A 26,871-nucleotide genomic window follows, 5' to 3' on the forward strand; every position below is an offset into this window, starting at 1 on the left:
GAAAAGTTTTCTAAATTCTTAAAAGACCTGCTAGGGCCTTGTGTTAGATCCTGTTTAGCATTTCTTTTAGAGTTTAAAAGTTTGTAAAAGTTTGAATTAGATTCTAGAACCAGTTTTAGTTTCTTAAAAAGTATTCCAACTTTTAGAAGCATAATGTCTAGCACAGATGTGAATGTGGTGGAACTCGACACCACACCTTACCTCCATCTACAGATGAGGGAGCTAAGGTCACTCTGTAAAATAAAGAAAATAACAATGGGCCCCAAACCTACCAAAATACAGCTCCAGGAGCTTTTGGCAGAGTTTGAAAAGGACAACCCCTCTGAGGGTAGCAACTCAGAGGAAGAGGATAGTGACTTGGAGGAAAATTCCCCCCTACCAGTCCTATCTAGGGAGAACAGGGTCCCTCAAACCCTGACTCCAAAAATAATAGTCAGAGATGCTGGTTCCCTCACAGGAGAGACCAACACCTCTGAAATCACTGAGGATAACTCCAGTGAAGATGACCCCCTGTTAGCCAGGATGGTCAAAAGATTGGCTTTGGAAAAGCAGCTCCTAGCCATAGAAAGGGAAAGAAAAGAGATGGGCCTAGGTCCCATCGATGGTGGCAGCAACTTAAATAGGGTCAGAGATTCTCCTGACATCCTAAAAATCCCCAAAGGGATTGTAACAAAATATGAAGATGGTGATGACATCACCAAATGGTTCACAGCTTTTGAGAGGGCTTGTGTAACCAGAAAAGTAAACAGATCACACTGGGGTGCTCTCCTTTGGGAAATGTTCACAGGAAAGTGTAGGGATAGACTCCTCACACTCTCTGGAAAAGATGCAGAATCTTATGACCTCATGAAGGGTACCCTGATTGAGGGCTTTGGATTCTCCACTGAGGAGTATAGAATTAGATTCAGGGGGGCTCAAAAATCCTCGAGCCAGACCTGGGTTGATTTTGTAGACTACTCAGTAAAAACACTAGATGGTTGGTTAACTGGAAATGAAGTGTGTGACTATGTTGGGCTTTATAATTTGTTTATGAAAGAACACATTTTAAGTAACTGCTTCAATGAAAAGTTGCATCAGTATCTGGTAGACCTAGGTCCAATTTCTCCCCAAGAATTAGGAAAGAAGGCAGACCACTGGGTCAAGACTAGGGTAACCAAAACTTCCACTGGGGGTGACCAAAAGAAAGGGGTTACAAAAACTCCCCAGGAGAAAGTGGGTGACACTAGAAACAAAGAAAAAGAGTCCTCTGTAGGCCCCCAAAAACCAGAACAGGTGGGTGGGCCCCAAGACACAACCCAAAACAAAGGTGGGTACCAGGGTAAGAACTGGGATGCCACTAAGGCATGGTGCCACAACTGTAAACAGTCTGGGCACCACACCAAGGACACTTCTTGTCCCACAAACAAACCCCAGAACAAAATTCCAGGGGTAACCAGTGTAGCCATGGGAGATGACTCCTCAGATGAGGAGGTCTTCCTAGCCTTCAACTGGAAACAGGGCCCAACAGGTGAGTTGGAGATTCCAGAGGGAAGTAGACACTTCCACCACCTACTGGTGAATGGAATCCCAACCACTGCCCTGAGAGACACTTGTGCCAGTCACACTATTGTGCATGACAGGCTGGTGCTCTCAAACCAGTACATCCCAGGTGAGACTGCCAGGGTAAGAGTTAGCCTAGACAGGGTCACTAAGAGGCCTGTGGCTTTAGTGCCCATAGAAGTGGGTGGCACTCTTAGCTGGAGAAGGGTAGTAGTCAGTACAGACCTCCCCCTTGATTGTCTTCTTGGAAATGACTACCCAGAGGTTAGTCAGAGCTCAAGAGAGGAACTGGTCCAGTGCCAGTCCTCTCCCAAGGATTCTGGAAGTCCTGCCTCTGCAGTAAATGCAAGCAGGCCCCAGAAGAAGAAGAAAAGAAAACAGAGTAGGAAGGGTGGACAACCTTTAGCCAAGGTTACAGCAAGCCAAGGAGATTCTGCTCCAGTAGGGGAGAACTCCAAAAATGGCCCTGATCAAGTCCAACCTGACCCACAAGAAGTCCTGGCTAGTCAGGCAACTGTTAAACCTGAGTGGGTGGCTCCTCAGCTAACAGAAGAAAGAGTGGAAGAAGGATGTTTACTACAAGATGTGGTAACCCCCCACTCCAATACAGCAGACAGGCAACCTGAACCCAAAGAAGCCTGTAACTTAGCCCCTTCCCTTTTAGGTGAAGAGCTAAAGGTGTGGTTCTGGGCACTGACAGCTGTCAGTGGCCTCTGCTGGGTGTTAGCCTTTATGGCTGCACTATCCTTAGCATGGTGGTCTGACCCCATGCCAAATAGCAAGTTAGGCCCCCTGACCCTATTGGTCATGGTGGGGTTACTCCAGCTCTGGGTAACCTCTCTGGGTAAGCTAGGGGTAACCCTGGCCAAGATAAGGTTAGCAGAGGTGGATACCTCTAAGACCAAGATAGAAAGAATGGGTGGAGACATTGAAGAGGCAGACAAGAGGCAATTCAGACTAGGTCCTATCACTGTGGAAGTAGGTCAGTTCCCCAAAGGGAATGACCTGAACAGAAGGATGTAAGGCAGAGTAGGCCCTGCAACTAACCAGCCTATTTCTCCTACTCTTCCTCGCCTGACAGACTAGGAAGACTCTCCCAGCTTGGGCTGAGTCTCCTGGCCTGTGGGCTGGGGGGGGCTTGTGTAAAGAAATGGCTCCCTGTTGCAGTTACCCCCCACTTTTTGCCTGATACTGATGCTGACTTGACTGAGAAGAGTGCTGGGACCCTGCTAACCAGGCCCCAGCACCAGTGTTCCTTCACCTAAAATGTACCATTGTATCCACAATCGGCACACCCTGGCATTCAGATAAGTCCCTTGTAACTGGTACTTCTAGTACCAAGGGCCCTGATGCCAAGGAAGGTCTCTAAGAGCTGCAGCATGTCTTATGCCACCCTAGAGACCCCTCACTCAGCACAGACACACTGCTTACAAGCCTGTATGTGCTAGTGAGAACAAAATGAGTAAGTCGACATGGCACTCCCCTCAGGGTGCCATGCCAGCCTCTCACTGCCTATGCAGTATAGGTAAGACACCCCTCTAGCAGGCCTTACAGCCCTAAGGCAGGGTGCACTATACCATAGGTGAGGGTACCAGTGCATGAGCACTGTGCCCCTACAGTGTCTAAACAAAACCTTAGACATTGTAAGTGCAGGGTAGCCATAAGAGTATATGGTCTGGGAGTCTGTTTTACACGAACTCCACAGCACCATAATGGCTACACTGAAAACTGGGAAGTTTGGTATCAAACTTCTCAGCACAATAAATGCACACTGATGCCAGTGTACACTTTATTGTAAAATACACCACAGAGGGCACCTTAGAGGTGCCCCCTGAAACTTAACCACCTATCTGTGTAGGCTGACTGGTTCCAGCAGCCTGCCACACTAGAGACATGTTGCTGGCCCCATGGGGAGAGTGCCTTTGTCACTCTGAGGCCAGTAACAAAGCCTGCACTGGGTGGAGATGCTAACACCTCCCCCAGGCAGGAGCTGTGACACCTGGCGGTGAGCCTCAAAGGCTCACCCCTTTGTCACAGCCCAGCAGGGCACTCCAGCTTAGTGGAGTTGCCCGCCCCCTCCGGCCACGGCCCCCACTTTTGGCGGCAAGGCTGGAGGGAACAAAGAAAGCAACAAGGAGGAGTCACTGGCCAGTCAGGACAGCCCCTAAGGTGTCCTGAGCTGAAGTGACTCTAACTTTTAGAAATCCTCCATCTTGCAGATGGAGGATTCCCCCAATAGGGTTAGGATTGTGACCCCCTCCCCTTGGGAGGAGGCACAAAGAGGGTGTACCCACCCTCAGGGCTAGTAGCCATTGGCTACTAACCCCCCAGACCTAAACACGCCCTTAAATTTAGTATTTAAGGGCTACCCTGAACCCTAGAAAATTAGATTCCTGCAACTACAAGAAGAAGGACTGCCTAGCTGAAAACCCCTGCAGAGGAAGACCAGAAGACGACAACTGCCTTGGCTCCAGAAACTCACCGGCCTGTCTCCTGCCTTCCAAAGAACTCTGCTCCAGCGACGCCTTCCAAGGGACCAGCGACCTCTGACTCCTCTGAGGACTGCCCTGCTTCGAAAAAGACAAGAAACTCCCGAGGACAGCGGACCTGCTCCAAAAAGACTGCAACTTTGTTTCAAGAAGCAGCTTTAAAGAACCCTGCAACTCCCCGCAAGAAGCGTGAGACTTGCAACACTGCACCCGGCGACCCCGACTCGGCTGGTGGAGAACCAACACCTCAGGGAGGACCCCCGGACTACTCTACGACTGTGAGTACCAAAACCTGTCCCCCCTGAGCCCCCACAGCGCCGCCTGCAGAGGGAATCCCGAGGCTTCCCCTGACCGCGACTCTCTGAAACCTAAGTCCCGACGCCTGGAAAAGACCCTGCACCCGCAGCCCCCAGGACCTGAAGGACCGGACCTTCACTGGAGAAGTGACCCCCAGGAGTCCCTCTCCCTTGCCCAAGTGGAGGTTTCCCCGAGGAAGCCCCCCCTTGCCTGCCTGCAGCGCTGAAGAGATCCGTTGATCTCCCATTGACTTCCATTACGAACCCGACGCTTGTTTCTACACTGCACCCGGCCGCCCCCGCGCCGCTGAGGGTGAAATTTCTGTGTGGGCTTGTGTCCCCCCCGGTGCCCTACAAAACCCCTCTGGTCTGCCCTCCGAAGACGCGGGTATTTACCTGCAAGCAGCCCGGAACCGGGGCACCCCCTTCTCTCCATTCTAGCCTATGTGTTTTGGGCACCACTTTGAACTCTGCACCTGACCGGCCCTGAGCTGCTGGTGTGGTGACTTTGGGGTTGCTCTGAACCCCCAACGGTGGGCTACCTTGGACCAAGAACTGAACCCTGTAAGTGTCTTACTTACCTGGTAAAACTAACAAAAACTTACCCCCCCCAGGAACTGTGAAAATTGCACTAAGTGTCCACTTTTAAAACAGCTATTTGTCAATAACTTGTAAAGTATACATGCAATTTTTATGATTTGAAGTTCCTAAAGTACTTACCTGCAATACCTTTCGAATGAGATATTACATGTAGAATTTGAACCTGTGGTTCTTAAAATAAACTAAGAAAAGATATTTTTCTATACAAAAACCTATTGGCTGGATTTGTCTCTGAGTGTGTGTACCTCATTTATTGTCTATGTGTATGTACAACAAATGCTTAACACTACTCCTTGGATAAGCCTACTGCTCGACCACACTACCACAAAATAGAGCATTAGTATTATCTATTTTTACCACTATTTTACCTCTAAGGGGAACCCTTGGATTCTGTGCATGCTATTCCTTACTTTGAAATAGCACATACAGAGCCAACTTCCTACACCCAGACACTACTTCGTTGACACGGCATCTGCAGGGTCAGAGATTTGTGCACTTCATAACCGTCTCATAGAAACACAGCACTCCCATTTCTTGAACATCTGCTGTTGCTGCCTAGGCACAGTCAGTAAGAACTTCAAGCTCCCTAGGCTGGTCCGTCTTATGTATGCAATGGAAATCCATGCTCATTCTAATACATTTTGAACCTCTACCAGGAGCTCTCCAACTCTGATGCAATAAAAACAGCCCTTGCATATGTTAACACTGCAGACATCTCTGGGAATTACAAAACTGCCAACATTTGTAAATCTATCAGTACGAAAGTAGATTATTTGGGTTGGACAAGTGTCCACTTCAAAAGGGAAACTTCCTCCTGTGTACTCCTGGTTTTACTGCTATAGTGACTCCATTCTAGAAGATAACTTTCCCACGGCAGCATGACCCACAATACCACCCACCCTTAATCATTCAGCTGCTACCTAATAGTCCTTCCTTCAATAAAAGATGCATTATTCACCCAAACCCGACCAAGTCACTATCACAGAAGATTTTCTTCAAAGGAAAAATAACTAAGCGCTACACTAGTTTTAAGGCAGAGCAAAAACAACATGGCACATACCTGGTCTTCAGAGACTGTCCGTGTTGCATGAGCAGCCGTTGAGCCCACGTGAGATAGAACTCTAGATGAGCCGAGGTTTCAAATGCAAATGGCAGAAACTGCAGCAATTTCTCTACGTACACCCCAGGCAGGGAGGATCCAATAACATCAACTGCAGGGACATAAGAAGAGCATCGAGGGACAGCAGTGAAAAGGGTAAATACGGAGACCACTTTGGGAATCACAAACACATCATGTTGCGGCGACTTAATCATATGGTAGGGTGTCTTATCTTTAGTCCTCATTTCTAAGAAGTACTATCCAACCCTGGAACCTCCCTAGTCAATCTCAAGGCAATTCCAAGAAGAAGGTGGGCTCAGTCACGTAATGTGACATGCTTCATCCTTTGGCCACCCCATCCCACCTTGGTAAGATAATATTACAAGGGCAGACTCAACCTCAAGGGGGACTACCTTGAAGGAGTTCTCATAGATTACTTGTCTGGATATCTCTCTGGGATCCAGTTAATTGACTACAAATACCTTGGGATAAACCATAAGGGTTCCTTTATTTGGTGGCATCCCAGTCTGGATAAAAATGAAAACCTGAGGGAGATGTGGGGTTTCCTTTAGCCTCCTCTTCTCCCCAAGTGTTATAGAGACCACTGAGGGAATCGCAGGAGTGTAGATTGAGACAGGAAATCACATATGGGTCACAGTACTGTAGATTAGAACAGGAGATCGCTCAGGGATAAAAGTAGTATAGATTAACACGGGAGATCACTGATGGGATCAAGAATATAGAGTAAGACAGGAGATCATTGAGGACATTAAAACAGGGTATCAATGAGGGGCTTTGGGAGAAAGGGTTAAACGTGACAACACTAAGGAACAGGAGGGTGAAACAGGAGCCTCAGGAGATCACAGGGATGGGAGGTGTTATAAACTAAAATCATTGGTGGATGGAAGAGTTAAAATGTGTGATCCCTGAAGGAAGGCAGGCACACAGTTTAAAAAGTAGAGTATACATATTGCAGTTTTATATTTATGACTTCGAATGATTTAGATACGGGCGTATTACAACTTTTGTGTGTTTGATACAAATATGTGGCGATGATAAATTGACCCAACAAACTTGCTCTTTCTGGGTGATCCTCTAGCTTGGTGCTGAGTGGACTTGCCTTTATACTCTGATCACATCTGTGTATTCTCATTATTGGCACACTCCCCAATTCTGCTTGGGTCCAGTGGTTGTACCAGTACTCCCCGATGCCCTCCTCTCCCTCCCACTTCTGTTCCCTACTCATTATCTTCATAGAAGAGACTACGGAAGTAGTGCAGCTCCCTATTAGGGTCACAAGTGGCAAGTGATGCCCCATTCTGAAAATGTGGCGGCTGAAATGTAATTCTGCATAGGGTGGCAAAGATTTCTGCTTCAACCCTAGCCTCTAATACCCTAGGTCCCAGGTCTTATCGATCCTTTCCATCTCCCAGGGGGTAGGTGGGCTCTGTTCTGCTATGGCCTAACTACAGATGCTAACTCTCATTGTTAGATACAACTTCCAGCATTTCATTAGTTTATTTTTGCCTCTGCCCTGGGCCAGGAAGGCTCAGTTATGCTACTTTTCACCGCAGATGCTTATTTTCACTATTAGGCACAAGCTCCACTATATGACCAGTCAATTTCTGCCACTGTCCTATTTGCCTTCAGAGTCTCGCCCATCCCCTGCCCGAGTTGGGTCTAAACTGACCCTTTCTAGTATCTTCCACTTACTCTCAGAACTGGGCACGCTCTCCAAGACCTCACGGATCAGGGCCTTCTCATTCAGGCGGAAGGCCATGACAATGGCTGCTGTGTACTCCTTCTGGCGCAGAGTCCGGTGCACGCTGCTGGGTGTGATGTCCAGGTCCAACTGGAAGGGGTCAAACACCAGGCCTGAGTCCAGTGAGTAAATAAGGAGGCCTTCTGTGGTGGTTGCAGCCCAACTCCTGCCTGCGAAAAACAATGGTGAGTCAATCAACATCAAGGTGAAGATATTATCCGTTCACAATCAAGGCTGTATGAGAATTAAGTTTGTTGCTTGCATTTTCTTTTGGATGTTTTGTTTTTGCAAGCTGTGTTTATAAGCCCTTCAGCATTAATGCAGTACAGTGGTTGTGAAAAGGATGGCCAGGACATAAAGCGGATTGTGATGAATACATACAAAAAAAGCAGTCAATGAGTAAGTGTGCTGTACTCTATATACACCGGGTCGGGGTTGCAGAATTAAGGGTGTACGCACTGCTAAGCACAAGAGGCAGATCTCAACAGTAGAGGAAGCTTGAAAAGCTACTTTGAGTCAAAGCGAATGGGTAAACAATGCAGGGTCAAGAGGAGAATGGTTTCAGTGGACCTGAACCCAGGGGGAGGACATGTGAGGTTTGGGGGCAAAAGATGGGTGGTTGGTGTTTTTTTTTTTTTAAACTAAGTGTGTTATCTGTTACAAGCTCTCTTGGCTTTTAAGAAACCGGTCAACATGTCTTGAGGAAGAAGCATTACTGTGAGTCCAGAAGATTTCTAATTACTTCATAGAAAATGAGGTAGGAGTAAGACTACCCAAGGTCCTGTATGCTGCACGCTACCCATGCTGTGTATTTCGAGGGGCGTTTGGTGCCCGGAGAACTTATGAAGGGCACTGCCACACATACATTCTTTTGTACTGTGGACACCAATGCTTTTTTGTATTCTGTGACGAGAAAACTGTTTGTAACAGCAAACACAGACCTATTTCATCAACATTCAGCAGCTCGGACCAAGAAAAGGAGAAAAAAATATTTCAGATTATCCAAAGGCTGGCATAATGGGTTAAAAAAAAAAAAAAAGTGAAAAGGCACTAGTTTTGTAGAAATATGGCAGGTATAAAAACATAGACTATAAAACAAAGTTTTTGGAAAACTAGAGGCTTGAATTGTCTCCAAGCTCATTCCGCTTGGTGCCATCAACCACTTACGCAAATTTCCATGGTCGTCTTTAATTTCTTTCAAGAATAAACATTTACAAGGTCAAATAATTCTAAAATATAGAGTGAAACAAAGAAATAAAGTAGGATACTTCTATGCAACTACAGTTTTGCAGTTTGAAGTTAGTATTCTGTAGGCCAGTATCCCACAATCCAGTGGGTAGACTCAAAGCCACATTTAGTTATTTAAAATCGTAAAACGATGGGTGTCGATGGCTCATTAAAATGATGTGCTAAAATGCACAATCCCGCACACTTTAAGGGCCATCTTTTGGCTGCTTTTTTCTGACGCACAGCATAAAGTTCAAGATAATCTGAACAGTATTAAGAACATCACCAATAACAATCTTGTTAGCTTTTCTCCCCCTTTGCTGGGGAAGAATGAGGGTTGCAGTATTTCTCTGTATGGAAGTGTGAATTTTCTAGCAGCAACAAATATGTATTTGTCCTCCCTGCTGGACTGCTGATTCCGGTCTGCGTTGAATATCCGCACAGGAAGAACTGATTCTGGATTGACACAACCGGAGTCATTATTGGCTCATCACAAACTTCCATTCCCTGTAACTTCAGCCAAGTCTGGTGTCAGGACCTGTTGCTGCACAGAAACTACCACTATTTGTGTTGTGACTGATGCCGCTCACAGATGCCACCTTGTTTCTGGCATAACTGGACATCTAGGCAGCGTTTGACATTATCCTCCTCTCCTCCTAGGAGGTAACTCACAGAGTGCCTATGACCAAGCTGTCCAAATGAGATCATTCAGAGCACAACGCTTCCAGCCTGCCGAGGACCACAGGGCCCTTCCTCCCACCAGTGACCTGAAGCCTTTACACGGACACCCCCTGGTTAATTACACAATCTACATATACCGGAATGGTGATAACACCCAAATTAATCTGAAAGTTTTGCCGGTTGACAACATTCACAGCCTCAGTACCAGTCTTGCACTATCATCAAAATTTGGATGTTTAGTGGGTACCTATAGCTTAACGCAGGCTAAGTTGATCCTGTTCTCATCTCCAATACAAACCACACACACACCCAGGAATGTACCTCAGGCATACCCTGAAAGGACTCATTCACCAGTACAATCCCTTGGCCTTTATATCAACATCTACTTCCTTCAACAATCATTTCATACTGAAGGCTCACACAGCATGGTACTAGGTTTCTATATTTAGTAAGGTAGAACCAGACCTGCCATAATAAGCCAGTTATAGGGACCACCTAGGTCCAGGGAGACAGTTCCCTTTTGGGTCCAGAAGTCTCAAAGTCCTCAATGCAGTTTTCTATTTTAACCAAGAACTGGTCTGATGTTGGAGATATACGATGTTGAGAATGCTGATGAGTGTTTCTGGAGCCACCCTGGAATCAACGAGTATCGGGGGTTCTCTCCGGCCTCAGCAATGGAGTCCAGTGCAGATACAATCACCACTGGTCTCCCTGTAACAGCAGTCTCAGTGGCTGCTTAAAGGTAAGCAAATAGTTTCTGGGCACCAGGGTCCACTTTGACTTTGGGTCCCACAGACTTAGAGGCACATTGGGAAGGCCAGGATTTGATCGCCCACTGGGCACTTCGGGGTCCAGCAGTGGTCAGGTGTTGCGAGTTAGACAGCCCTAATTTAGCATTAGGCCGTTACGTAGCCTGTGCCTTTAACACAAACACACATTTTGTTCATTTCACATGGTTTTAGTACAACCAGCTTTCAGCTCGTCCTTTTTATATTTTAATCAACTGCTAAACGGATACAACTGCTTCAATAAATATATTGAAATCCATCGTTCATTCTGTCTTGGCATGTGTGAGTCTATTTAACTGTGATGAACAGATCATACCCCTTTCGCTCAACTTCCCAGAGGAGTCAACAGTGTCATGTTTATGTTGCCATAATCACCTTTACTTTCTAGGTTTGGGTGAGGCACTGCGGGCAGATAGTGGAGGCGCTTCGCACTTCCTTGTGTGAGGTAGCCCGATGTCTTGGGTAACTGCTGCTGCAGATAGACAGGAAGGTTACTGGAGGTTGCACAAGAAAGGGAGGACTTTCTAAAATCACTTTTCCATTAAAAGTGACCTTGAATCCGACATTAGCAATGTGTCAGGTTTAATTGAACAATTAAGGTGATACCTTGGAGTAATATCTTTGGTAGATCAAAATGGAAGTTAGCACCTAGTGCGGTGGCAATCGAAACTCAGTATTATCCAATGGAACCACCAGCCTTGCTACAGTAAAAACTGCAATTTTGTTTCTTCTCTGTCGGGGCACGTTAAACAGCAAAGGAGCATACCCTTCTTTTTAATACTAAGCACCCTACCTGGAGGACTACCAATGCTTCCCCTAGCGGTAAATTATTAATATCAAAAAGTAAGGTTTTGACTTTGCTAAGTGTTATTTTGCCATGTCGAGCTGGCAGTTTTAACGCTGCCCGGCGAGGCTGCAATGGCAGGTACAGAGTCACGTGTCACCTTGCCACTGAAGGAGTGGCACAGTTAAGTGCTACCGTCCACTAGTGACATTTCACTTATTATCCCTGGGTACCTCTTGTACCATATACTAAGGACTTAAAAGTAAGTTAAATTAGACAATCGGGTATGCACTGGGTGACTGGCCAGCAGGGCACAGTAACATTACAGAGTCGACAATAAGCAGCGTCAGTCCAGAAATCTGTGGGGTGATCATACAATAAGAGGTCCTTTCTTACAGCAGACATTCACATCTTGGTCCAGTTTTCTGCCTCTGGTTTCACATAAATAGCCCCACAGCAGGCGGTTTGCTGCAGCTGCTCTTCTATCTGAGGATAGTGAGGCAGAACAGTCCAAGGCTCAATGGGGGAGGGGGTGGTTAGAAATCCAGGACTCCGCGGAGCGTACAATAACACTTAATAAATCAATGAGCAGCCAGTACTTTTAACTTAAAAAAGAAAAAAGTATGTTATTTCACTCACAATTAAATACAAAACACAACACTGCAAAAGTACACTATTAAAACAAACTCATCAAGCCTCCCTGAACTCAAAGCCAGTTTAAGAAGGCTTACCAGCGATAATCAACCCATAGCTCCTTTTTATGGTGTTTGTTAGTGTTGACAATATATTCATATTGCATTTTTCAGAGAATTCTCAGTATTAACCCCGACTTGCTGCATTTATCAGAGAGTATCCAAGTCGATACCCTTCTTATTACACAGGGTCACACTAGGCAAAGCCCCCTTGCCCAGGACAAGACATGGATTCTGCATTAATAAGGTCTCTGTTAGTTATGAACGATGGAACTACTGCATAGGTGGGCCACCACAATTGCCGCCCGAGCTGTGCCAAAGCCCTGAGACCACCTTTCTATTGGACCCATACTGAGCGCTAATAATACCCATTTAGCTCTTGACCCCCCAGGTAACGAAGCAGAACCGTCCAATGTTTACTCTGTGAGGTGGTGAGGGGTTAGAAACTCGAGAACTTCCAAACAACGTAATGATGAATATAAAATTACAATGTAAACAATGCAAACCAAACCACTCTAGCCTTCCTGAACCAGAGATCTGCGTAAGAGGGTCTCTCAGTGTTAGTGTGTAAAAAAAAACCTCCTATTGTGTCTGCTAAAGGGTTCGCAATGTAAAACTTTCATATTGTATTTGTTGGAGTTCAAAATATAAAAACATTTTTGAAGAGTTACATCATGCAAAGCATTTTCCTACTGTATTTTACACAGTGAGTGCAATAATAATGTTTCTATTGTTTACAGGGCCCCAGGAACTATGTGGCAATGAAAGGCCAAATTAGGTGCAAGGGTGAGAAAATTATGCAACAGGAAAAAGGCAAATTTTGTGGCAAAACACAGCACAATCTGTGACAGTGTTATTTAATTAAGTTGTAATTTCATCATGTTATACTTGCTAGGCAAAATTGCATCTCATTAGTTCACGAATAACATCTGAATATGGTAATCCGCAGTTAAAATGTCATTAGTTAAACTTTACCAAGTTGTGCAGATTTACCTTTCTGTGCTTTTTTTTTGTTCACCTTTGATCTGTTTCAGCCACAAATTACAGAACAATTTCCTATGTGTGGATAACACAACTGCTGTTTATTTATGATCTAAGGAAGTTCAAAAATGGGGAGGAGCTAAAGTCCTTCCATTAATATTGCATTAAAACACTTTTTTTGTAATTAAAAATAGCTCTGGCAGCCACTTGCACTGTCAAGCCAGATCTAAACTCAGAGAGTAATGAAGTCTATAGGGGTCTATCCTACAGCCCAACTCCATAACATTGATGTGTCCAAGGACAGAAGGGGATCCCTGAAACTAGCAGTTGGAAGACTGAGAATGCTTGTCATGCAACACTTTTTAGGTCTTGCCAAAAGACAAGATTGGCTATCTGCTGTTAAAGGACCTAATGAGTACAATACAAATGCATATAGTGGGTTTTGCATCAGCACATAATACTTATGGTTGTTTGGATTTATTGTCAATCTCGTTTGCTCCTTCGTAGTCTTCAGTATATCCCCTCCTGGGGCACAGCTTCCTTACTATCCTTCTGGCTAAATACTTCCACTGCTTAGAGTTACGGAACTACTTTTTTGCTTTTCTGTGAGCGCTCCCTGTTAGTGCACCTGTTTTTTTCTTGTTCTCTCACCTGTGTGCTACTTCCTCCCACAACCAGGCTCCCCATATTGCCCCCTCCCCCAAACCTTAACCACTGATTCCCCGTCTGCCGTTTTTGTTTTAACCCTACTTTCTCCAGATTCCCCCATTGCTCAGTCGACCCTTGTTGCTCACCGCTTTTCAGTGATGTTGAACTGGCCCGTAGGCCCTCCACATTTTATTTTCTTGACCTTTCCAAGACTGACACCCACCATCTTGGTGAATAGATATTGAAAATGTCACTTACCCAGTGTACATCTGTTCGTGGCATCAGTCGCTGTAGATTCGCATGTTTTGCAATAGCTCGCCATCTGGTGTTGGGCCGGAGTGTTACAAGTTGTTTTTCTTCAAAGAAGTCTTTCGAGTCACGGGACCGAGTGACTCCTCCTTTTGTGTCCATTGCGCATGGGCGTCGACTCTATCCTCGATTGTTTTTCCCCGCAGAGGGTGAGGTAGGAGTTGTATTGTAGTAATAGTGCCCATGCAATGGAGTGACTAAGTATGTACCTATATAAGGTTGAAATGATATATATACAAATAGTTGAAGGTAACTTCCGAACTGCTACAGGCTCCCGGGGAGGCGGGTGGGCACATGCGAATCTACAGCGACTGATGCCACGAACAGATGTACACTGGGTAAGTGACATTTTCAGTTCGATGGCATCTGTCGCTGTAGATACGCATGTTTTGCATAGACTAGTAAGCAGTTATCTCCCCAAAAGCGGTGGATCAGCCTGTAGGAGTGGAAGTAGTCTGAAACAATGTTCTTAATACGGCTTGCCCTACTGTGGCTTGTTGTGCGGATAACACGTCTACACAGTAGTGCTTGGTGAATGTGTGAGGCGTAGACCATGTGGCTGCCTTACATATTTCTTGCATTGGGATGTTTCCTAGAAAGGCCATGGTAGCACCTTTCTTTCTGGTTGAGTGTGCCCTTGGTGTAATGGGCAGCTGTCGTTTAGCTTTAAGGTAGCAGATTTGGATGCATTTAACTATCCATCTGGCTATACCTTGTTTTGATATTGGGTTTCCTGCATGAGGTTTTTGGAATGCAATAAATAGTTGTTTAGTCTTTCTGATGTTTTTAGTTCTGTCAATGTAATACATTAATGCTCTTTTGACATCTAATGTATATAGTGCCCTCTCAGCTACGGAATCTGGCTGTGGGAAGAACACTGGAAGTTCCACTGTTTGATTTAGATGGAACGGTGAAATAACCTTTGGTAAAAATTTAGGATTAGTCCTCAGGACGACCTTATTCTTGTGTAGTTGTATAAAAGGTTCTTGTATTGTAAACGCCTGAATCTCGCTCACTCCTCTTAGGGAAGTAATGGCGATGAGGAATGCAACCTTCCAGGTTAGGAACTGTATTTCGCAGGAGTGCATGGGTTCGAAAGGTGGACCCATAAGTCTAGTTAGGACAACATTTAGGTTCCATGAAGGAACAGGTGGTGTTCTTGGTGGAATAATTCTTTTAAGGCCCTCCATGAATGCATTAATGACTGGTATCCTATAAAAGGAAGTTGAATAGGTAGTCTGCAGGTATGCAGATATTGCTGCAAGGTGTATTTTAATGGAAGAGAAAGCTAGGTTAGATTTTTGTAAGTGAAGCAAGTAACCCACTACATCTTTTGGAGTTGCGTGTAATGGTTGGATTTGATTAATATGGCAGTAGCAAACAAACCTCTTCCATTTACTTGCATAGCAGTGCCTGGTGGATGGCCTTCTGGCTTGCTTTATGACTTCCATACTGTAAAGAAATGGCTCCCTGTTGCAGTTACCCCCCACTTTTTGCCTGATACTGATGCTGACTTGACTGAGAAGTGTGCTGGGACCCTGCTAACCAGGCCCCAGCACCAGTGTTCTTTCACCTAAAATGTACCATTGTTTCCACAATTGGCACAACCCTGGCACCTAGGTAAGTCCCTTGTAACTGGTACCCCTGGTACCAAGGGCCCTGATGCCAGGGAAGGTCTCTAAGGGCTGCAGCATGTCTTATGCCACCCTAGGGACCCCTCACTCAGCACAGACACACTGCTTGCCAGCTTGTGTGTGCTGATGGGGAGAAAATGACTAAGTCGACATGGCACTCCCCTCAGGGTGCCATGCCAACCTCCCACTGCCTGTGGCATAGGTAAGTCACCCCTCTAGTAGGCCTTACAGCCCTAAGGCAGGGTGCACTATACCACAGGTGAGGGCATATGTGCATGAGCACTATGCCCCTACAGTGTCTAAGCAAAACCTTAGACATTGTAAGTGCAGGGTAGCCATAAGAGTATATGGGCTCTGTCAAAAACGAACTCCACAGCTCCATAATGGCTACACTGAATACTGGGAAGTTTAGTATCAAACTTCTCAGAATAATAAACCCACACTGATGCCAGTGTTGGATTTATTAAAAAATGCACACAGAGGGCATCTTAGAGATACCCCTTGTATTTTACCCAATTGTTCAGTGCAGGACTGACTGGTCTGTGCCAGCCTGCTGCTGAGAGACGAGTGTCTGACCTCATGCGGTGAGAGCCTTTGTGCTCTCTGAGGACAGAAACAAAGCCTGCTCTGGGTGGAGGTGCTTCACACCTCCCCCCTGCAGGAACTGTAACACCTAGCAGTGAGCTTCAAAGGCTCAAGCTTCGTGTTACAATGCCCCAGGGCACTCCAGCTAGTGGAGATGCCCGCCTCCTGGACCCAGCCCCCACTTTTGGCGGCAAGTCCAGGAGAGATAATGAGAAAAACAAGGAGGAGTCACTGGCCAGTCAGGACAGCCCCTAAGGTGTCCTGAGCTGAGGTGACTCTGACTTTTAGAAATCCTCCATCTTGCAGATGGAGGATTCCCCCAATAGGATTAGGGATGTGACCCCCTCCCCTTGGGAGGAGGCACAAAGAGGGTGTACCCACCCTCAGGGCTAGTAGCCATTGGCTACTAACCCCCCAGACCTAAACACGCCCTTAAATTTAGTATTTAAGGGCTTCCCTGAACCTAAAGATTTAGATTCCTGCAACTACAAGAAGAAGGACTGCCTAGCTGAAAACCCCTGCAGAGGAAGACCAGAAGACAACAACTGCCTTGGCTCCAGAAACTCACCGGCCTGTCTCCTGCCTTCCAAAGAACTCTGCTCCAGCGACGCCTTCCAAAGGGACCAGCGACCTCTGAATCCTCTGAGGACTGCCCTGCTTCGACGACGACAAGAAACTCCCGAGGACAGCGGACCTGCTCCAAAAAGACTGCAACTGTTTCAAGAAGCAGCTTTAAAGAACCCTGCAACTCCCCGCAAGAAGCGTGAGACTTGCAACACTGCACCCGGCGACCCCGACTCGGCTGGTGGAGAACCAACACCTCAGGGAGGACCCCCGGACTACTCTACGACTGCGAGTACCAAAACCTGTCCCCCCTGAGCCCCCACAGCGCCGCCTGCAGAGGGAATCCCGAGGCTTCCCCTGACCGCGACTCTCTGAAACCTAAGTCCCGACGCCTGGAAAAGACCCTGCACCCGCAGCCCCCAGGACCTGAAGGACCGGACTTTCACTGCAGAAGTGACCCCCAGGAGTCACTCTCCCTTGCCCAAGTGGAGGTTTCCCCGAGGAAGCCCCCCCTTGCCTGCCTGCAGCGCTGAAGAGATCCCTTGATCTCTCATTGACTTACATTGCGAACCCGACGCTTGTTCTAACACTGCACCCGGCCGCCCCCGCGCCGCTGAGGGTGAAATTTCTGTGTGGGCTTGTGCCCTACAAAACCCCCCTGGTCTGCCCTCCGAAGACGCGGGTACTTACCTGCTGGCAGACTGGAACCGGGGCACCCCCTTCTCTCCATTGAAGCCTATGCGTTTTGGGCACCACTTTGAACTCTGCACCTGACCGGCCCCGAGCTGCTGGTGTGGTAACTTTGGGGTTGCTCTGAACCCCCAACGGTGGGCTACCTTGGACCAAGAACTGAACCCTGTAAGTGTCGTACTTACCTGGTAAAACTAACAAAAACTTACCTCCCCCAGGAACTGTGAAAATTGCACTGTGTCCACTTTTGAAATAGCTATTTGTGAATAACTTTAAAAGTATACATGCAATTGAAATGATTCAAAGTTCCTAATGTACTTACCTGCAATACCTTTCAAACAAGATATTACATGTTAAATTTGAACCTGTGGTTCTTAAAATAAACTAAGAAAAGATATTTTTCTATAACAAAACCTATTGGCTGGATTTGTCTCTGAGTGTGTGTACCTCATTTATTGTCTATGTGTATGTACAACAGATGCTTAACACTACTCCTTGGATAAGCCTACTGCTCGACCACACTACCACAAAATAGAGCATTAGTATTATCTATTTTTACCACTATTTTACCTCTAAGGGGAACCCTTGGACTCTGTGCATGCTATTCCTTACTTTGAAATAGCACATACAGAGCCAACTTCCTACACATACACTCTTGTGTAAGTTGTAAGTGTCCGAATTCTAGGATTTCAGGAGCCAGATTGCTAGATTCAGCGATGCTGGATCTGGGTGCCTGATCTGTTGGTTGTGTTGAGTTAACAGATCCGGTCTGTTGGGCAGTTTGATGTGTGGTACTACTGATAGGTCTAGCAGCGTTGTGTACCAGGGTTGCCTTGCCCAAGTTGGTGCTATTAATATGAGTTTGAGTTTGTTTTGACTGAGTTTGTTTACCAGATAAGGAAGGAGAGGGAGAGGAGGAAAAGCGTAGGCAAATATCCCTGACCAGTTCATCCATAGGGCATTGCCCTGGGACTGCCTGTGTGGGTATCTGGATGCGAAGTTTTGGCATTTTGCGTTCTCTTTTGTCGCAAACAAGTCTATCTGAGGTGTTCCCCAGATCTTGAAGTAAGTGTTCAGAGTTTGGGGGTGAATTTCCCATTCGTGGACCTGTTGGTGATCTCGAGAGAGATTGTCTGCGAGTTGATTCTGAATCCCTGGGATAAACTGTGCTATTAGGCGAATTTGGTTGTGAATTGCCCAATGCCATATCTTTTGTGCCAACCGGCTCAACTGTGTTGAGTGTGTCCCCCCTTGCTTGTTTAGATAATACATTGTTGTCATGTTGTCTGTTTTGACGAGAATGTATTTGTGAACTATTATTGGTTGGAAAGCCTTTAGTGCTTGAAAAACTGCTAGCAGTTCTAGGTGATTTATATGCAGTTTTGTTTGATGTACGTTCCATTGTCCTTGTATGCTGTGTTGATCGAGGTGTGCTCCCCACCCTGTCATGGAAGCATCTGTTGTTATTACGTATTGTGGCACTGGGTCTTGGAAAGGCCGCCCTTTGTTTAAATTTATATTGTCCCACCATAGAAGCGAGAGGTAAGTTTGGCGGTCTATTAACACCAGATCTAGAAGGTGACCCTGTGCTTGTGACCATTGTGATGCTAGGCACTGTTGTAAGGGCCTCATGTGCAGTCTTGCGTTTGGGACAATGGCTATGCATGAAGACATCATGCCTAGGAGTTGTAATATCATCTTTGCTTGTATCTTTTGTGTTGGATACATGCGTTGTATGATGTTGTTGAAGTTTTGAATTCTTTGTGGACTTGGAGTGGCTACTCCTTTTGTTGTGTTTATTATGGCTCCTAGGTACTGTTGTACTTTGCACGGCAGGATGTTGGATTTTGCGAAGTTGACGGTGAACCCCAGTCTGTAGAGGGTTTGTATGATTTGATTTGTGTGGTGTGAGCACTTTGATAACGAATGGGTCTTGATTAGCCAGTCGTCTAGATACGGGAATACATGTATTTGCTGCCTTCTGATGTGTGCAGCGACTACTGCTAGACATTTTGTAAAGACTCTTGGTGCTGTTGTTAAACCGAAAGGCAATACTTTGAATTGGTAAAGTATTCCTTTGAATACAAACCTTAGGTATTTCCTGTGCGATGGATGTATTGGTATATGGAAATACGCGTCTTTGAGGTCTAAGGTTGTCATGTAGTCGTGTAGTTTGAGCAATGGTAGCACTTCTTGTAGTGTGACTGTAAGGAAATGCCTCCTTGGCATGGTTGCCCCCTGACTTTTTGCCTTTGCTGATGCTATGTTTACAATTGAAAGTGTGCTGAGGCCTGCTAACCAGGCCCCAGCACCAGTGTTCTTTCCCTAACCTGTACTTTTGTATCCACAATTGGCAGACCCTGGCATCCAGATAAGTCCCTTGTAACTGGTACTTCTAGTACCAAGGGCCCTGATGCCAAGGAAGGTCTCTAAGGGCTGCAGCATGTCTTATGCCACCCTGGAGACCTCTCACTCAGCACAGACACACTGCTTACCAGCTTGTGTGTGCTAGTGAGGACAAAACGAGTAAGTCGACATGGCACTCCCCTCAGGGTGCCATGCCAGCCTCTCACTGCCTATGCAGTATAGGTAAGACACCCCTCTAGCAGGCCTTACAGCCCTAAGGCAGGGTGCACTATACCATAGGTGAGGGTACCAGTGCATGAGCATGGTACCCCTACAGTGTCTAAACAAAACCTTAGACATTGTAAGTGCAGGGTAGCCATAAGAGTATATGGTCTGGGAGTCTGTCAAACACGAACTCCACAGCACCATAATGGCTACACTGAAAACTGGGAAGTTTGGTATCAAACTTCTCAGCACAATAAATGCACACTGATGCCAGTGTACATTTTATTGTAAAATACACCACAGAGGGCACCTTAGAGGTGCCCCCTGAAACTTAACCGACTATCTGTGTAGGCTGACTAGTTTTAGCAGCCTGCCACAAACCGAGACATGTTGCTGGCCCCATGGGGAGAGTGCCTTTGTCACTCTGAGGCCAGTAACAAAGCCTGCACTGGGTGGAGATGCTAACACCTCTCCCAGGCCGGAATTGTCACACCTGGCGGTGAGCCTCAAAGGCTCACCTCCTTTGTGCCAACCCAGCAGGACACTCCAGCTAGTGGAGTTGCCCGCCCCCTCCGGCCAGGCCCCACTTTTGGCGGCAAGGCCGGAGAAAATAATGAGAATAACAAGGAGGAGTCACTGGCCAGTCAGGACAGCCCCTAAGGTGTCCTGAGCTGAGGTGACTCTAACTTTTAGAAATCCTCCATCTTGCAGATGGAGGATTCCCCCAATAGGGTTAGGATTGTGACCCCCTCCCCTTGGGAGGAGGCACAAAGAGGGTGTACCCACCCTCAGGGCTAGTAGCCATTGGCTACTAACCCCCCAGACCTAAACACGCCCTTAAATTTAGTATTTAAGGGCTATCCTGAACCCTAGAAAATTAGATTCCTGCAACAAGAAGAAGGACTGCCCAGCTGAAAACCCCTGCAGCGGAAGACCAGAAGACGACAACTGCCTTGGCTCCAGAAACTCACCGGCCTGTCTCCTGCCTTCCAAAGATCCTGCTCCAGCGACGCCTTCCGAAGGGACCAGCGACCTCGACATCCTCTGAGGACTGCCCCTGCTTCGAAAAGACAAGAAACTCCCGAGGACAGCGGACCTGCTCCAAGAAAAGCTGCAACTTGGTTTCCAGCAGCTTTAAAGAACCCTGCAAGCTCCCCGCAAGAAGCGTGAGACTTGCAACACTGCACCCGGCGACCCCGACTCGGCTGGTGGCGATCCAACACCTCAGGAGGGACCCCAGGACTACTCTGATACTGTGAGTACCAAAACCTGTCCCCCCTGAGCCCCCACAGCGCCGCCTGCAGAGGGAATCCCGAGGCTTCCCCTGACCGCGACTCTTTGAACCTAAAGTCCCGACGCCTGGGAGAGACCCTGCACCCGCAGCCCCCAGGACCTGAAGGACCGGACTTTCACTGGAGAAGTGACCCCCAGGAGTCCCTCTCCCTTGCCCAAGTGGAGGTTTCCCCGAGGAATCCCCCCCTTGCCTGCCTGCAGCGCTGAAGAGATCCCGAGATCTCTCATAGACTAACATTGAAAACCCGACGCTTGTTTCTACACTGCACCCGGCCGCCCCCGCGCTGCTGAGGGTGAAATTTCTGTGTGGACTTGTGTCCCCCGCGGTGCCCTACAAAACCCCCCTGGTCTGCCCTCCGAAGACGCGGGTACTTACCTGCAAACAGACCGGAACCGGGGCACCCCCTTCTCTCCATTCTAGCCTATGTGTTTTGGGCACCACTTTGAACTCTGCACCTGACCGGCCCTGAGCTGCTGGTGTGGTGACTTTGGGGTTGCTCTGAACCCCCAACGGTGGGCTACCTTGGACCAAGAACTGAACCCTGTAAGTGTCTTACTTACCTGGTAAAACTAACCAAAACTTACCTCCCCCAGGAACTGTGAAAATTGCACTAAGTGTCCACTTTTAAAACAGCTATTTGTCAATAACTTGAAAAGTATACATGCAATTTTGATGATTGGAAGTTCCTAAAGTACTTACCTGCAATACCTTTCGAATGAGATATTACATGTAGAATTTGAACCTGTGGTTCTTAAAATAAACTAAGAAAAGATATTTTTCTATATAAAAACCTATTGGCTGGATTTGTCTCTGAGTGTGTGTACCTCATTTATTGTCTATGTGTATGTACAACAAATGCTTAACACTACTCCTTGGATAAGCCTACTGCTCGACCACACTACCACAAAATAGAGCATTAGTATTATCTATTTTTACCACTATTTTACCTCTAAGGGGAACCCTTGGACTCTGTGCATGCTATTCCTTACTTTGAAATAGCACATACAGAGCCAACTTCCTACATTGGTGGATCAGCGGTGGGGTACAAGACTTTGCATTTGCTGGACTACTCAGCCAATACCTGATCACACGACAAATTCCAAAATTGTCATTAGAAATTGATTTTTGCAATTTGAAAAGTTTTCTAAATTCTTAAAAGACCTGCTAGGGCCTTGTGTTAGATCCTGTTTAGCATTTCTTTTAGAGTTTAAAAGTTTGTAAAAGTTTGAATTAGATTCTAGAACCAGTTGTAGATTCTTAAAAAGTATTCCAACTTTTAGAAGCAAAATGTCTAGCACAGATGTGACTGTGGTGGAACTCGACACCACACCTTACCTCCATCTTAAGATGAGGGAGCTAAGGTCACTCTGTAAAATAAAGAAAATAACAATGGGCCCCAAACCTACCAAAATACAGCTCCAGGAGCTTTTGGCAGAGTTTGAAAAGGCCAACCCCTCTGAGGGTGGCAACTCAGAGGAAGAGGATAGTGACTTGGAGGACAATTCCCCCCTACCAGTCCTATCTAGGGAGAACAGGGTCCCTCAAACCCTGACTCCTAAAATAATAGTCAGAGATGCTGGTTCCCTCACAGGAGAGACCAACACCTCTGAAATCACTGAGGATAGCCCCAGTGAAGAGGACATCCAGTTAGCCAGGATGGCCAAAAGATTGGCTTTGGAAAGACAGATCCTAGCCATAGAGAGGGAAAGACAAGAGATGGGCCTAGGACCCATCAATGGTGGCAGCAACATAAATAGGGTCAGAGATTCTCCTGACATGTTGAAAATCCCCAAAGGGATTGTAACTAAATATGAAGATGGTGATGACATCACCAAATGGTTCACAGCTTTTGAGAGGGCTTGTGTAACCAGAAAAGTGAACAGATCTCACTGGGGTGCTCTCCTTTGGGAAATGTTCACAGGAAAGTGTAGGGATAGACTCCTCACACTCTCTGGACAAGATGCAGAATCTTATGACCTCATGAAGGGTACCCTGATTGAGGGCTTTGGATTCTCCACTGAGGAGTACAGGATTAGGTTCAGGGGGGCTCAAAAATCCTCGAGCCAGACCTGGGTTGACTTTGTTGACTACTCAGTGAAAACACTAGATGGTTGGATTCAAGGCAGTGGTGTAAATAATTATGATGGGCTGTACAATTTATTTGTGAAGGAACACCTGTTAAGTAATTGTTTCAATGATAAACTGCATCAGCATCTGGTAGACCTAGGACCAATTTCTCCCCAAGAATTGGGAAAGAAGGCGGACCATTGGGTCAAGACAAGGGTGTCCAAGACTTCAACAGGGGGTGACCAAAAGAAAGGGGTCACAAAGACTCCCCAGGGGAAGGGTGATGAGACAACCAAAACTAAAAATAGTAAAGAGTCTTCTACAGGCCCCCAAAAACCTGCACAGGAGGGTGGGCCCAGAGCCTCTTCACAAAACAATGGGTACAAGGGTAAAAACTTTGATCCCAAAAAGGCCTGGTGTCATAGCTGTAAACAGCATGGACACCAAACTGGAGACAAGGCCTGTCCCAAGAAAGGTTCCACTCCAAACTCCCATCCAGGTAACACTGGTATGGCTAGTCTCCAAGTGGGATCAACAGTGTGCCCAGAGCAAATCAGGGTCCACACTGAAGCTACTCTAGTTTCTGAGGGTGGGGTGGATTTAGCCACACTAGCTGTCTGGCCGCCTAACATGCAAAAATACAGACAGCAACTCTTAATTAATGGGACTAGAATAGAGGGCCTGAGGGATACAGGTGCCAGTGTCACCATGGTGACAGAGAAACTGGTTTCCCCTGGCCAATACCTGACTGGAAAAACTTACACAGTCACCAACGCTGACAATCAGAGAAAAGTACATCCCATGGCAATGGTTACTTTAGAATGGGGAGGGGTCAATGGCCTGAAACAGGTGGTGGTCTCCTCAAATATCCCAGTGGACTGTCTGCTTGGAAATGACCTGGAGTCCTCAGCATGGGCTGAGGTAGAACTAAAAACCCATGCAGCAATGCTGGGTATCCCTGAACTGGTGTGTGTGAAAACAAGAGCACAATGCAAGGCACAGGGTGAAAAAGTAGAGCTGGAGTCTGGAAAAATGGCCCAGCCTACCAAGAGAACAGGAAAGTCAGTTGGGAAACCAACTGCAACACAGCAAAAGAAAGGGAACCTCTCTTCTCAGGAAGAAGTTCTGCCCTCTGAGGGAACTGAGCCTTTGGAGCTTGAACCTTGCCAGGTTGAGCTCTTAGGCCCAGGGGGACCCTCCAGGGAGGAGCTGTGTAAGGGACAAGAAACCTGTCCCTCTCTTGAAGGCCTTAGGCAGCAAGCTGCTGAAGAGTCCAAAGGCAAGAAAAATGGAACGCATAGGGTCTATTGGGAAGATGGACTCCTGTACACTGAGGCCAGAGACCCCAAACCTGGTGCCACTAGGAGAGTGGTAGTGCCTCAGCTGTTCAGAGAGTTCATCCTAACATTGGCCCATGACATTCCCCTTGCTGGGCATTTGGGACAAACCAAGACGTGGGAGAGGTTAGTCAACCACTTCTACTGGCCCAATATGTCCAACATGGTTAAGGAGTTTTGCCTCTCCTGCCCCACCTGTCAAGCCAGTGGTAAGACAGGTGGGCATCCAAAGGCCCCCCTCATTCCACTTCCAGTGGTGGGGGTGCCCTTTGAAAGAGTGGGTGTGGACATAGTTGGTCCACTGGAACCTCCCACAGCCTCAGGAAATATGTATATCCTGGTAGTAGTGGATCATGCTACCAGGTATCCTGAAGCTATTCCCCTTAGGTCGACTACTGCCCCTGCAGTAGCCAAGGCCCTCATTGGTATCTTTACCAGAGTGGGTTTCCCTAAGGAGGTGGTGTCTGACAGAGGTACCAACTTCATGTCAGCATACCTAAAGCACATGTGGAATGAGTGTGGAGTGACTTATAAATTCACTACACCATACCATCCACAAACTAATGGCTTGGTTGAGAGATTCAACAAGACATTAAAAGGCATGATCATGGGGCTCCCAGAAAAGCTCAAAAGGAGATGGGATGTCCTCTTGCCATGTCTGCTTTTCGCTTACAGAGAGGTGCCACAGAAGGGAGTAGGATTCTCACCCTTTGAACTTCTGTTTGGTCATCCTGTAAGGGGACCACTTGCCCTTGTTAAAGAAGGCTGGGAGAGACCTCTCCATGAGCCTAAACAGGACATAGTGGACTATGTACTTGGCCTTCGCTCTAGAATGGCAGAGTACATGGAAAAGGCAACCAAAAACCTTGAGGCCAGCCAACAGCTCCAGAAGTTTTGGTATGACCAAAAGGCTGCACTGGTTGAGTTCCAACCAGGGCAGAAAGTCTGGGTTCTGGAGCCTGTGGCTCCCAGGGCACTCCAGGACAAATGGAGTGGCCCTTACCCAGTACTAGAGAGGAAGAGTCAGGTCACCTACTTGGTGGACCTGGGCACAAGCAGGAGCCCCAAGAGGGTGATCCATGTGAACCGCCTTAAGCTCTTCCATGACAGGGCTGATGTGAATCTGTTGATGGTAACAGATGAGGATCAGGAGGCAGAGAGTGAACCTCTCCCTGATCTTCTGTCATCAGACCCAAAAGATGGCACAGTAGATGGAGTGATCTACTCAGACACCCTCTCTGGCCAACAGCAAGCTGATTGTAGGAGAGTCCTACAACAGTTTCCTGAACTCTTCTCCTTAACCCCTGGTCAGACACACCTGTGTACCCATGATGTGGACACAGGAGACAGCATGCCTGTCAAGAGCAAAATCTTTAGACAATCTGACCATGTTAAGGAAAGCATCAAAGTGGAAGTCCACAAGATGCTGGAATTGGGAGTAATTGAGCGCTCTGACAGCCCCTGGGCTAGCCCAGTGGTCTTAGTCCCCAAACCTCACACCAAAGATGGAAAGAAAGAGATGAGGTTTTGTGTGGACTACAGAGGGCTCAATTCTGTCACCAAGACAGATGCCCATCCAATTCCAAGAGCTGATGAGCTCATTGATAAATTAGGTGCTGCCAAATTTCTCAGTACCTTTGACTTGACAGCAGGGTACTGGCAAATAAAAATGGCACCTGGAGCAAAAGAAAAGACAGCATTCTCCACACCTGATGGGCATTATCAGTTTACTGTTATGCCCTTTGGTTTAAAGAATGCCCCTGCCACCTTCCAAAGGTTGGTGAATCAAGTCCTTGCTGGCTTGGAGTCCTTTAGCACAGCTTATCTTGATGATATTGCTGTCTTTAGCTCCACCTGGCAGGATCACCTGGTCCACCTGAAGAAGGTTTTGAAGGCTCTGCAATCTGCAGGCCTCTCTATCAAGGCATCCAAATGCCAGATAGGGCAGGGAACTGTGGTTTACTTGGGACACCTTGTAGGTGGAGGCCAAGTTCAGCCACTCCAACCCAAGATCCAGACTATTCTGGACTGGGTAGCTCCAAAAACCCAGACTCAAGTCAGGGCATTCCTTGGCTTGACTGGGTATTACAGGAGGTTTGTGAAGGGATATGGATCCATTGTGACAGCCCTCACTGAACTCACCTCCAAGAAAATGCCCAAGAAAGTGAACTGGACTGTGGAATGCCAACAGGCCTTTGACACCCTGAAACAGGCAATGTGCTCAGCACCAGTTC

At 46.9% G+C, this 26,871-nt stretch overlaps 1 protein-coding gene across 1 annotated transcript in view; it reads right to left on the reverse strand.

Moving 5' to 3' along the window:
* PWP2 (PWP2 small subunit processome component) overlaps positions 1-26,871 on the reverse strand; it is a 160,376-nt gene that overhangs the window by 18,156 nt on the left and 115,349 nt on the right. Inside the window, 2 exon segments of the mRNA XM_069202935.1 lie at positions 5,985-6,135; positions 7,737-7,955. Of these exon segments, the coding sequence (XP_069059036.1) occupies positions 5,985-6,135; positions 7,737-7,955 (370 nt within the window).

This window comes from Pleurodeles waltl, chromosome 8 (assembly GCF_031143425.1).
Source record: "Pleurodeles waltl isolate 20211129_DDA chromosome 8, aPleWal1.hap1.20221129, whole genome shotgun sequence".
Lineage (NCBI taxonomy): Eukaryota > Metazoa > Chordata > Amphibia > Caudata > Salamandridae > Pleurodeles > Pleurodeles waltl.